Source organism: Bacillus rossius, chromosome 8 (genome assembly GCF_032445375.1).
Source record: "Bacillus rossius redtenbacheri isolate Brsri chromosome 8, Brsri_v3, whole genome shotgun sequence".
NCBI lineage: Eukaryota > Metazoa > Arthropoda > Insecta > Phasmatodea > Bacillidae > Bacillus > Bacillus rossius.
Window position 1 is genome coordinate 3,046,457 of NC_086336.1, and position 13,905 is coordinate 3,060,361.

Consider the following 13,905-nt stretch of genomic DNA (forward strand, 5'->3'; position numbering starts at 1 on the left):
CGACTTTTTTTTGGGCTACGTAGGATGACATAATTGCCTAAACTGTCAATAGACTAGAAGTGTGAGTGTGGGCCTGTATCCAGTCGACAGTCGTTCAATTTTTATTATCTTCCGGGAAATGGTTCTTTCATAGCTTGTTAGGCTTTAGGAGTCTTTGTTGTGAGTATGCAGCCAGATATTTTCCACTAGAGCTGTATAAATTTATTTCTCTTCACGACGTTCTGAACAAAACTAATCATTGAGCCAGCACCGTGTTTCTACCCTTTGATCTTATAACTGTCAACTTTTTAACACTCAGGCTGTATGATTTTTAGGGACACGTATTTATCCTTATCTGTATACTAATACCTTAAATATACTTTTAACGACCTTTGTAAATAGAGTTAGCTGATAATGTGGGTGTTAATAGTGGTTTCAAATTACTCTGTTAAATCCGGCTTTACTGTATTAATCTTCTTAAAATTTACAGGGCTGGATGAAGTCCTACAACATTTTTTGAGATTTTTTACCAGCCTTAAAAAAAAACCTCCATGATCCAGAGTATTTCCGGGTTCTTAATTCTCATGAAATAATAAATTTGTGAGTCATCGCCTGAAACGTGACGGATTATGTTGACTACCGAGTGAACACTGAACAATGGTGACTGATGAGCCCACCTCCTTTTCCACGGGGTGTGTGTGTCGCAGGCCAATCACAGAGCATCATGATCCGCCTAGCTATAGCAAATATGAATTAGCTACACATCCAAAAATTTGTGTTTGCACACACCTAGAGACAACCTGTCCAGTGTTATGATTGGTGGCTTCAAGCTATCTGAATTTTCATGTAATACCCGTCTTATACATAGGAAACTACAATATATGAATATGAATAATCCTTTGGAAACAGTAAGAAACATCTACGTTTGTAGAAGTTAATATCTACAGCTTCATGGTTGAGATTTTTTTATGCTGAACTGAATTTTTGTTGTAGAATACATACATGCCAGCGGGGTTGTAACCTTCTTGCAACTAGGTATTACAAGGGATAGTGGCATTAGTAGTAGTACTCTGAACTGATTGAAGGATGTAATGGACGGGCTGTTTGCAGTTGCAAGTGCGATGTTCGTCATGTTGCAGAGCCGTATGCCGGTGCAACATCTGTGCTGCAGTTCGTGTTGAACGAGCGTTGCGACGGCAACAGAAACATCCTGCACGCTTGTGTTGCCATGTGCACTCCTTCCTCCAATAAGGAGGACCAAGGTAGGAGTTGAATCTGCTTTCTGTACTTACTCTGTGCATTTAAAATAAATATTAAAATATAGAATAATTTAACATTTAAGTTCAACACATTAATGAAATGATAAAAAAACAGTGAAAGTGCATGTTAGCTATTTTTAAGTACTGCATCCTAAGGAGAATATTAAAAAAAAAATGTCAATTACATCATAGTTGGAGCTGCATTTTGCTTTGTCATTTTCTGTGTGTGCTGTTCTTTTGACTTTGCTCTACCAGTGAAAATGGTGGGGGGGGTGAAGATATCGTATTCGCCCGCATATGGGTCTAACATTTTATGCTGATTTTTTGTTTAAAAACAAATACTGCTGTCCTTATGCAAATTATTTCATTTAGGTTAAATAAGAAATAACGATGTACTGTGTGGTCAAATATATTTGCATAAATAACTAGCCTCTTTTGGTTTTTAATAAATACAGTGTTTTATCGCATAATCGGAGCACATTTTATACTAAAATATAGTAGGGTGCAACTTTTGTTAGGTAAGTTATTCATAAAAACAGAACCTATTCATTGAAGTACGTTTATTTAAATTTAGAGTGTACAAAAGTATGGTAAACCATTTTAATTAATTAATCATGCAGTAAAATAATTTTGTTCAACTTTAAATAGAAAAGGAATAATTTTGTTCAAATTCAAATAGAAAAACGGAAACCGTGACTGAAATGAGAGCCGGAACTAATCATGGTTGCTACAGGACTAGAAAACCGGGAAATGTCAGGGAAATTAAAATGGTCAGGGAATTCTGAGAAATGTCAGGGAAAATTCTATGAATTCTGGAAATTTTAAAGTTGCTTAGGCCGGCCGCACACCGGATACGGCGCGGCACGGCACGGCGCGGCGAGACGTTTTGCCTTGCCGCGCCGCGCCCGATGGTTAAGAGCAGCACGCGGCGCGGCACGGCGCGGGAAAGCAATTTGAGCAGACGCTCAGTGGATTGAAGAATTCAGACAAGTGAACTTGTGTGTTTGATAGATTGATACATATTTCGTGAAATCAGTTTTCAGTCTGTGACACGTGAAAATGAACGCAGAAGAAGAAGAGGCGACTGTAATAGCGTTGTGGTACTTCCTAAAGTCAATAGATGATTCCCCCAAGAGACAAATCTGGGTGCATCCTATCAATGAAAGACGTAACATAAAACTGTTTATTGCTGAGCTAAGAGCAGATCCGGAAAAGTTTTATAATTATTGTCGTATGAAACCGGCAACGTTTGATTTCATTCTTGGATTAATTTCTCCATCCATCCAAAAACAAAACACCAACTATAGGCTGAGCATAACTCCAGAAGAACGACTACTGATCACATTAAGGTAAGATTATTTTTATTAACTGCACATTATTCAATTTGTTAACTATAATTCGTTCATGTAGTATCCCCTAAAAAACAAATAATTACTTAAAATGTATAAAATAACCTGTGACAACCTCGGGTAGTAAAATGCCAGGTTTCAAACGTTACAAATGCTATTTTTATTGAGAAAACAATACAAAATATTTGTGGTCAATCATGGAAATTGATGATATTGTTCACCGTGAGTTGTACCATCATTATAGTTTACGCCATGCAACTGGTTAATCAGAGGAAAGAACTGATGGTTCAACGTTGAGCTTGAGGACGAAGCCACTGAAGCAGGGGATGGAGTGTAGCGACTCTGCTCACTATCTTGATCCTCCAACAGGCTATGCAATTTTGCCATGACCGATGATTTGAAGAGGCGTTGTCTTTTTGGAGAAAGCGTTTCGGCTTCGGACACTAAACTTTTAAAAAATGTTAACATTGCACTATCAGATTTTTCCTCTCCAGCTTTACGTTTTTCTGTGACAGTTTTTAGGTATTCCACCATTGGTGCAGCCACTATATCTGCTGTAGTTCTTCTTTGTTTTTTTGAGGGGTTAAAGTTGTTTTGCTTTTCAATAAGTGGTTGAGGATCGTCTTCAACCTCTCCCTGTTCTTGTGATTCGTTTAATATGTCTTGGGTCACATCGGTGTTATTTTGCAAAAAGTCATCTAAACTACCTGTCATTTTCCGCGTAGTACCAATCCAAGGTTGGAGGAAGCTCATAGCATCAAATAAGTGCCACTTTTTCTTTTGTTGTTTGGAACCACTGGGTGTCTTTTTCAACTCCTTTACGTATCTAACGTATGAGCCACGTAGATTGGTCCACTTTTTCTTGCATGTGTTACCTAAAAAGAAACCAGAAGTTACGAAAGAGCACTAAATAAAATAAAAGTGGTAAACTTATTTTCCATACTGAAACAAATCAATTCCACATCTTAACAATATTATTTGTAATATTTAATTGTGGGAAAAATTGTAAGCAACTCTATTATCTTGTCCTTTTTTACAGATTTCTTGCAACCGGTGATCGGTTCCAGTATATGCATTTCAACCATCGAGTTGGCGCTACTACTGCAGGAAAGATTGTAGCAGAAACATGTACTGCCATTTGGTCCGTAATGTCTCCAATGTTCCTAATGACTGATCCATCACCAGAGAAGTGGAAGGAAATATCAGTGAGGTTTGAAGAGCTATGGAATTTTCCAAATTGTTGCGGTGCTATTGATGGCAAGCACGTACGCATTGAAGCCCCATGGAATAGTGGCTCATTATTCTTTAATTACAAATCATACCACACTATTATTCTACAAGCTATTGTTGACGCGGAAGGTAAATTTGTAGCAGTCGATGTTGGAGAAGCTGGAAAACACAGTGATGGAGGTGTATTTAATTCTTCAACATTTGGTCGTTTGTTTAACGATAAAAAACTGAACTTACCAAAGCCCAAAACTTTATTTAAGACAAAGACAACTGATTTTCCCTATGTCTTTGTTGCGGATGAAGCCTATGCCCTCAGCAGACACATGATGACCCCCTTCAACAAGAATTCTTTGACACGAGAACGAAGGATATACAACTATAGACAATCTAGAGCACGTAGAATTGTTGAATGTGCTTTCGGTATGATGGCGAAGAAATTTCGTGTTTTCGAATTGGCTATGTTAACTCATCCAGATAAGACAAAAATCATTGTGTTAGCGTGTTGCGTTCTCCACAATGTAATTAGAGTAAAAGAGGGTACTATGAGTCAGGTGTATGATGAAATGATGAACATTGAAGTTGAGTGTGACAATAAACAAGAGACTTCGAGGGCAAGAGCAGCTAAAGCTGCTTACAACATCAGAGAGAACTTTAAAGAATACTTCAACACTGAAGGTTCAGTACCATGGCAAGACCAAATGGCTTTTGTATAAACAACATGATTTGTTATTGACTGTATTATGTATAGAAGATGTGTTAAATAAAGTATGACTATTTCTGAATGAATTAATGTTGCTGTTATTTTATTCTTAATGTCTTACAATATGCAGTAAGTTTCATCAATATCGGTCAATAAACATACTTAAATTTTGAATTTCGGTAGCCACAATCGATTTTCGGCCGTTATTTTGGATTTTGGCAGATTGAATTTTGAAATTTCAAAAGAAATTACATCATATTCGTTTTAGCGACCAAAAATACAGCGTGAAACATAGTTTCATCAAAATCGGTCAACAAACAACAAATATTGTTTTTTTTGCCGCCATATTGGTTTTTTGAAAACTAGGGTCACTAAAAAAGATATTGTTTTATGTCGTAAATAAGTGTTAGGGTTTACAAGTGTGAGCGCTCAGTTTGGTAAAATTTTGCCGCTTTATTTATTGAGGAACCTAAAACTCACAGTAGTATCAAAATTAACATGTAATCTTAAGGATGCAAGGGTATTTTCAGCCCCACATAACAGCCCGCACTATAAAAATGTTCAATTTTGTGATTTTTTTTTTTCCAGTCCAAATATAGAGGAGAACCCACATTTCAAATTTCAAGTTTCTACGATATCGGGAAGTGGGTTATTTTTAATTGTTTCAGTGATTTTAAGGTGATGTTTTCTTGTAGTGACGTCATAAAACTGGCCGCTATCTTAAAACGGACGAGAGAAAGTAAAAGTCTTATATCTACATCGATCCGCTTAGGTATAAGGAACATACATGCAACAAAATATAAAAATCGGTCAACGCGTTTAGCCGTTATCGTAGGACAAAGAGACAGACAGACAGACAGACAGAAGTTTCTTGTAGCCATTTTTGGCCTATGCAACAATAACAAGTGCTAATATTAGGCCTAGCTTAAAACTTACAGGGAAAATTCTTAGCTTATTTCGTTGTTGAACTATCTTACTATTAAAATACTCGCACAACAGATAGTACTAAAGACAGGCGTATAACAACATTTACCTGGTACACTCAGCTCTTTGCCAATGTCGTTCCAAATTTGTGAGATGACGTCCACATTATGGTGTTCCTTTAACGATGTATTGTAAATTGGTGGGTTGTTTTGTACATAAAACAACAACCTGTCAACATCAACACTAGTAACTGCATCAACATCATCCTCCTGGCTTGCCATTTTCGTTTGACAGACAAACAACTGCTACACGCCACTACCACTGCCTCTCAACTACGATTCTCGCGCATGCGCAGAACGCTTTGCATCAAGCCTCTTGCCCGAAAGACGAAACTTGACAAGGCAGTACAAGGCGCCTTGCGGCGCCGCCTCGCCGCGCCATGCCGTGCACGATGCAGTGTGCGGCACCTCCATTGATAGCAATACAAACCACATCGCATGCGGCGCCTTACGGCAAAACGCCGCGCCGTGCCGTGCCGCGCCGTATCCGGTGTGCGGCCGGCCTTATAATTCAAACAAAGCTTTGTTTTGATGCGCTTGTACCGCTACCAAACGACTCCGCTAAAAGGCTGCTGCTTAAGGCACACGGAATTTGCAACGTTTTTTTTTACTTGGTCTACGACTTTCCGTTGCAATAGGCTGTTACAACCACCCACCATAACTTCTGGCCAATCCAGGCACTCGTTTGTTCACTAGCGAACCCGGCCTTCATTTGTTCGTGTTTTGATCCTTTATATTTGCCCTTGAGACTTTGTGTTTTGTTCCGTTCCATGCAGTGAACTACAGAACGGGGATGGCGTCGTTTATCTTTTGAAGGCTATTTTCACGTGGAATAAGATGAGTAAAAAGCTTATTACGTGAATTTAAAGGCGTTGTTTCAGGTGAAGTTAGTTTTTGATGCGATCATAAGAAAATAAAGTGCATTTTGATAAAGAAGCAATACCAATTCTCATTTTAAAAACTACCAAGCTGATACGAAAACACGTGGATTTTGTGCGCTGTTATGTTTTTTCATTTTTTCTAACTATTTTTTTAATTACTTTTTTTTTCAACCGTTATAATCCGTGAGTTCTGTTGCGTGACACTTACATTGTGTATAAAAAAATATGCATAACTGAACATGTTTTTCCCCAGAATCGTTAGTTAACATTGTAAGAATGTAAGAGTATTGCATGTTGTAATGCTGCTATTGTAATTCTCTAAGTAGGCCCGTTATATTGCTAGGTGTGAATTTGTAATAGTTTTTGTATTTGTGTAGTAATATTTTTTTAAGAATTCATAAACAGTAATTTTTTAGCCTAACCTGAAAATATTAATATGTACGTTTTTTTTTAGCTTAGAGATGTCGAATAAAACTACTTTTAAGGAGAATTGGCTCAAGGAGTCACAGTTTCAGCATATCAAACCCTCCGCTAAAAACATAAATTCTGCGTACTGTACTTTGTGCTACAAAAGTATTCAACTCAGCAATATGGGCCGAAGAGCTCTCACCAGCCATGTCAAAGGAAACAAAACACATTCGCAATTCTGCCATCAAAATAACACAATAAAAAAAAACTTATTTTACCTCATGTTGAAATTTTTATATTACATTTAATCATATGCACGTTAATATTTATGGTATGTATTTCATAAGAAAGTCAGGGAATTTTTCTCTTAAATTTCTGGAAAACAGGGAAAAGTCAGGGAATTCTAAGATTCTATTTCTGTAGCAACCATGCTAATGCATTACTATCATCGTAGTACACACAATGAAAGAGTACGGGCTATCAAATGGAGTTAACTCAGCACTAGGCAGAGCATGCGCATTGCTTGCAATCGATGAGTTATTGATATTCGACTACATGTGCATTCTCTATGCCGGCCCGCGTGACGTTAATTTTAAGCGCTGACAAGTTTTACTTATTTTAAATCGTCCCGGATTATTCGATTACCGAATTAGCGCATCACGGATTAACGAGGTTCTACTGTATTGTACTTTTAATTCGTTATTATATAAAAAAAATGATGAAGCATGTACTGATTTGGGAAACTTACTTTATATTCATGAACATGGATGCATTGTCGCTACATTGGCATTTAATAAGGCATAAATCATATATGTATTCTCAGAATATGCTAAAAAAGAAAATAAAGCACATTTAGGATCTAGACTAAATATGAATCTTGTTTTTTTTAAAAATAACTTTACCGAGAAATCTGTTACTTAGTAATAAAACAATAATGCCGACTTTCATCACAAGTTATGGTCGCACATGTAGTAATAACAATGAAATAATGAATGACAAAAATTAATACATTATACAATTAATATTTTAATTACAATTCAATTTTAAATATTCTAATACACATTCTATTTATGAATTTTTTTAGGACCAAGTTTGGTTTGTGTAGACTACCAATGTTAAAATATGTATTATCTGAGAATTCCATGATGGCCAACCAATGAATTTGTTAGCCAATCATTTTGAGCAACATAAAAAATAACTATTATTAATATAACAAATTTTAATGGGTAAACTAGAGAAAACACCCCGTCACTTTTAACTTCGGGCATATTAATCACTATGGCTTAATTTTAAAAGATGCACGACAATATTTCTTATGGCCTAAAACCATTGAAGCCAAGATGGCGCCTTTCAGTTTCCATTAAATATTTCAGGAAAGCGTTTACCTTCATTTGGGACTTTAAACAAATGTCAAGTTAGTAACTACAAAATATTGTTTCGTCGGATGTTGAATTTCGTTTTCCGATTTCCGTGGATACATGAATCACTGTACTCACATATAATGCCTGAATGCCTTAAATCCACCAAGTCGGATTCTACAGCAATTGATGAAGTGACCAGATTCTTACGTGATCCTACAGTTAACCCATAAATAAACATTCTCGAATACTGGAAAACTCAGTCTGCGTGTTCACCCAGGCTACATAAACTGTCCAAAAAATATTTGTGTTCACCACCTGCGACAGTGTTCTCTTAACGTTTGTTCAGCACTGCAGGAAACATATGTGACCAAAAACGGAATCGTCTTGATCCAGACCGTGTCAAAATCCTTGTTTTTTTAAATAAAAATTTAAAGGGTAAATAATTCTGCATAATGTTTAATTTTTTCTCTTAACTTATAAATTATTTTATAATTAACCCTTGAAAACTGGATTCGGATTCGAGGGGTGGATTCGAGGTACTGTTTGGGATTCGGATTCGAGATTCGGATTCGAGAAAAATGGGATTCGAACCATCACTAGTTATAGCATTTGAAAATGTCTTTAAAAGAAAATTTACACATCAGACAACTTTGTATTTTTGATATTTAAATAAATAAGCTGTAATATCTGAATGAATAGTAGAATTATACTTTAAAATACATGGTTTTATACAGGAAAACTACCCTCACAAAGCGTTCGTAATCTATGAGCGAGACCAAAACATCATGCTACCTGTGTGAGAATTTTTTTCCCTCCAAATTTGGATTCCTTAAAATAATAATAAGACAGTTATGCGATAAAAAACGGTATGTTACAGTAAGTATAAATTGTTTAGTTTAAATAGCTCAGCAGTGCATGTAAAACATCAACTGCACTGTTAAGATGTGTCTGCCGCCTGTCGGGCGGCTACCTGGCCGGTAAGTTCCGTGGATGTCCGCCGTCGGGTTGTCGCTCTGCAAGAGGGAAAAGGGAAAATATATAAAATACTGTTTATCACATAATCATCACACTTTTTATGCTGAAATTAAGTGTGAAAACTAGCGGTGTGACTCAACGTGAAAAGCATATCAAACACTCATGGAAATGACGTTTACCGTGTTTTCTCGTAATCGTCGCACATTTTATTTTAAAATAAAGTTTGAAAAGTAGGGGTGTCACGATTATGCGGAAAAAAATTTTTTTGTTGGGTAAAGTTATTCATAAAAACAAAACCCGTTCATGGAAAGTACGTTTATTTAAAGAAAGGTGGAGTGTACAAGAGCACGCCAAACAATCTATATTAATAATTCCTCAAACAAAAACCTTTCTTCAACTTTAAATAGAAAATCCAAAACTCTAACGCGAACGCAAGCCACTTGAATCTGACGTGAACTAACGTGTCGTAGTACACACTTGCCACGAAAAAATGTGGGCTATCAAATGTAGTTAACTCAGCACCTGACAGAGAGTGCACGTTGCATCCAATCGGCAAGATATCTATATTCGACTACGTGCGCGCGCTCTATACAGGAAGCAACATAACCAAACATGAATGATGCGCTGGCTACATTTTTATAAGCGGTACGCTGCGGTAATGCAGACAATCGGATAAAGGAAATACCGTAAAAAAACGTAGTTTAAAGAAAATTTATACGTCAGACAACTTTGTATTTCAGTTAATTAAATAAATAAGTGGTAATGACCGAAATTAAATTTTAGATTATACCTACACCGCGGCGACGCAGACGATCAGATAAAGGAAATAACGTTTAAAAACGTCTTTATAAGAAAATTTACACGTCGAACAACTTCGTATTTTTTCGTTAATTTATTAAGTAAGTGGTAATGACCGAATAAATATTAGATTTCTACTTTAAAATACATCGTTTTATACTGAAAAGATACCTACACAAAGTGCTCGGCATCTACTAGCGGGACCAAAAACATCATGTGACGTTTACGCGAGAAGTTTTTTTATCCCAATTTTGACAGCTTAAAATATGGTTGCGACGATTATGCGATAAAACACGGTAATTATAAGCAGAGGAAATAACCTCGCATCAAAAAATTAAAATTAATTAGTCATTTAACTAGTGATGGGATTTTCGAAACTTAGTTACCTCGATACCTTCGATACTTGACTGTATCGCAAAGTATCTAGTATCGAAACTGTAAGTTCCATACTTTTTTTCGATACCGGAATGCTTGTTCATTTGTATTGAATTAAGTTTTGAGTCACCATTCTACAAAATACAACTACAGTAGAACCTCCATGATACGTTCCCGTTTCATACATTTTCCCGTGTCATACGCCGTTTAATTTTGGTCCTGCCGAAAGTACTATATTTACAATGGTTTACGTTCCCGGAACATACACTTATAAAATCATTAATTTACAGTTTCATACGTTTTTACGAAGCGAAAAATTCATAAAATTCTCTTTTTTTTTATTATATATATTCCTCCTGATAAACTACGTTTTAATGCTTTAAATTTTGAAAAACGGTAATTGTTTATGTTTACCTTTGCAAACGTAAGAAAATAACTTTATCGCACCATAGATATAGATACCTATTATTAAGAAGACTGTGCACTTCGCTAGTAGCATCTATGGTCAGCACCAAGCGAGAATAGTGGCGCTAACTAGCAATGATTATAAAAATGGTGCACCCTCTTTACCAAGTAACGGATATCATATTTTGTGCATTCATTTATCTTTGAACTGAATATACCCATTATTGTTTTCTTACGATCGGATTGTTTTGTATTTTAAGTTTCTCACGTTAAAATTTTATTGAAAATTGTTCTGTTGCATAAAGTTGTTTGTAAATTGAAACAAACAAGCAAAAATTTCTGTTTTTCTTTTTATTTACATTTGTTAACGGTAAAAAAAAGTGTACTGGAAAATAAAGGGCTAACTCTTTTGAAGATAGTTTGTATTTCGCTTCTATCTTTTATATTGATTTTTATACTCAAGTATTTAAAGTTGTTTGCAGTTTGTATTTTTGTAATAAAGAGGGATTTTATATAGTTAAAAACTAATTTATGTTATTTGTAATAATTGTTACTTAATGGGAAAATATTTTCTCTGGAGTATCGAAAGTATCGAACTGAAAAAACAATACAGAATCGAGTATCGAAAGTGTGGTATCGTCCCACCTCTACATTTAACTAAAGCATATGTGACTCAAACGAAGTACTTTTAACTATTGTCTTCGTATTGAACAATGACCAGAGTGCTAATTAAAACGAGGCTAGTAACATACCTTTTTCCATAAGAGGTGATATTAATCAAAATATTTTTTTTCGTGGTTTACATAATAAAGTTTTTTTTGTGTAGTCACTTCCAATATTTCTGAGTTACAAAATAGTAATGTTATTGATAGGAGATATTTTCAGTTCTAATAAGAATTTAAAAACCATAAACAAAACTTTTTCTGTTATTCGAAAAATTATTAACCTGTTATAATTCCTGACACTTTACTAAATGTTTGTGTGCCATGATTTGCAACTAGCGCATTTGCCACTAGTGCATCCTAGTATTGCAAGGTAAACTAGCCCTGAAAGCTTCTGGCTTTCCTCTCCATAGCTGCTGATGACACGCAGGATGGTGGAATATAAATGTTTGCTTGGGCGTCGTCGGAAATAATTTTGCGATGAAGGAAGCGAATAGCTATTGAGGAAATCAAAATATTGTTTGTTTATTCATCACATTAATTTGTTGCATTACAATTTCATTGCTTCGTAGTTCGTATGTAATGCTTAACAAGTGCCGTTGCCATTGTGCGCACAGAAATAAACAGTCAATTTTTTTTGTTTTGTTTTTATGGTTTATAATTGTGGATTATGGCATGGTTAATTCGCAAACCGTATAACCTGCATATGGATATTCTTCAGTCTACTGTATTTCCAGCAGATGGGAAAACCCTTTCACAGGCACTTTCAATTGCTGGTATTCCCTGATATGCCACAGCTAACTTGTATGAATATGGCAATACAATCTCATTTTGTCTACACCAATTCAGTGAGTTTCCAGTTCTCTCTAGTAGTGGCATATTTAAATATGTCATCACCTACGTGTTCTGATGAGCTCCTGTGAGATATTTTGTACCTACATAATTGAACTATGCCAAAAAAAAAAAGTCATTAGCCTAATTCATGTTTTTGAGTGCCTGCAACACAGACAAATTACCCGAAACCATTAACGAACATCTGAGATGCTAACTAGACGTATCAAACCAGGTAAGTTAACCTATTCATAGTGGAAAATACATAATATAGGCCTATATACTGCTATGGACTGTAGAATACCACTAAATAAATTTTACATCCAAAGAATATTAAATTTACCAAAAGCTGCCCAAAGTAAGAAATTACACCCTGTGTGTTTCAGTGTTTTACCAGCCTTTTTAAAAATTATGATTTTAATAGACTAAAACTTTACCTGATTCAGTGTTTTTTTTTTAGTCATCTGTCAATTTTTTGCAGCAAAATGTTGACAGCGAGTTTGTCATTGGTAGACACAACCATAGTTTTGAATCATGGTTCTAACAACATTGCTGTAAATTGTGGCTTTTGCCTTTGATATTAAGGAAAGAATGCCTTCAGTCAAAAAATCAGTACCCTACAAAATGTGACACCGGGCCCAACTTCATTAGCATGAGTTTCAGTGTAGTTATTCAAAAATGCCTGAATTGAAAACAAAACTGGGGCTGTATCCGAATACTGGCCTAATGGATCCCTTAGCTAAGGGATCCACTAAAAGTGCATCGTAGTGGACGCGGCCATCTTTGTGTTGAATCCGAATTCTCACAAGGGATGCCGATGCATCCCTTCACGCATCCACTAATTCGAGATTTCTAGGGATGCGACACTCGCATCCACTAACGCGTCCCTACATCCATTAGCTTCGGAATCGGGTTTTATTTTGTTTGTGTATAATATTACTTCAGATTTTCAGCATAAGATTTGTTTAAAACATTATAAGCGAAAGTGATAACTTAAACAGAGACAAATGAAGACGTTAATAAATATCATAAAAATACGAATTTAAACTTATAGTATAATTCAAAACTCATAAGTATTTTTAAAGTTTACAATTTATAAAATGTATTTTAATTGGATCGCTAACATGTATAACATACACGTTACATTATTTTTTAATTGGTAGGTATTTATTATTTACGTTTTGCTGAATATTCGTAGATATCCCTACACAAAATGGCTGCGTAAACATTAATACGACTGACAGTCAACAGGTGGTGCTAGCAGTAAAAGTATTCGGGTACTATCCATCCATTAGAAATGCGTCCTCTACATTGTGGCTGCATTTGCTAAGGGATGTAGGGATGTGTGTGCTAAGGACGCATCCCTATGTATTCGGATACAACCTGGAATAATCATTGAGACTTTAGGTATCCTTTCTCCAGAAAATTCTTCTGTGGCTTCAGCATTGGTTTAATAATTTTATGTATTTTTTAACATGTTGCCACTCACACACACACACCAAGTTGGTCAACGTTTATCTCTGCCAGACATTTTGTAAGAACAGGTTTGTTTTTAAGTAGCCTTTTTCACAAGGTACTCCAAATTCCATTTCGTCATTACTAACTATAAAAATCACTATCTAAAAATTACTTAACGTTTTAGTGCCCTTTTACATAAGTTATACTGATGGAATTAGTGCCCACCCAAGCTACCTTGTGATACTTTTTAG

General features: G+C 35.6%; 1 protein-coding gene across 10 annotated transcripts in view; it reads left to right on the top strand.

Moving 5' to 3' along the window:
- LOC134535487 (E3 ubiquitin-protein ligase UBR5) overlaps positions 1-13,905 on the top strand; it is a 172,261-nt gene that overhangs the window by 39,323 nt on the left and 119,033 nt on the right. For all 10 annotated transcript variants that reach the window (XM_063374610.1, XM_063374614.1, XM_063374615.1 and 7 more), the window contains exon 14: positions 1,119-1,241. In XM_063374610.1, coding sequence (XP_063230680.1) covers positions 1,119-1,241 — 123 coding nt within the window. The remainder of the gene's footprint in view (positions 1-1,118; positions 1,242-13,905) is intronic.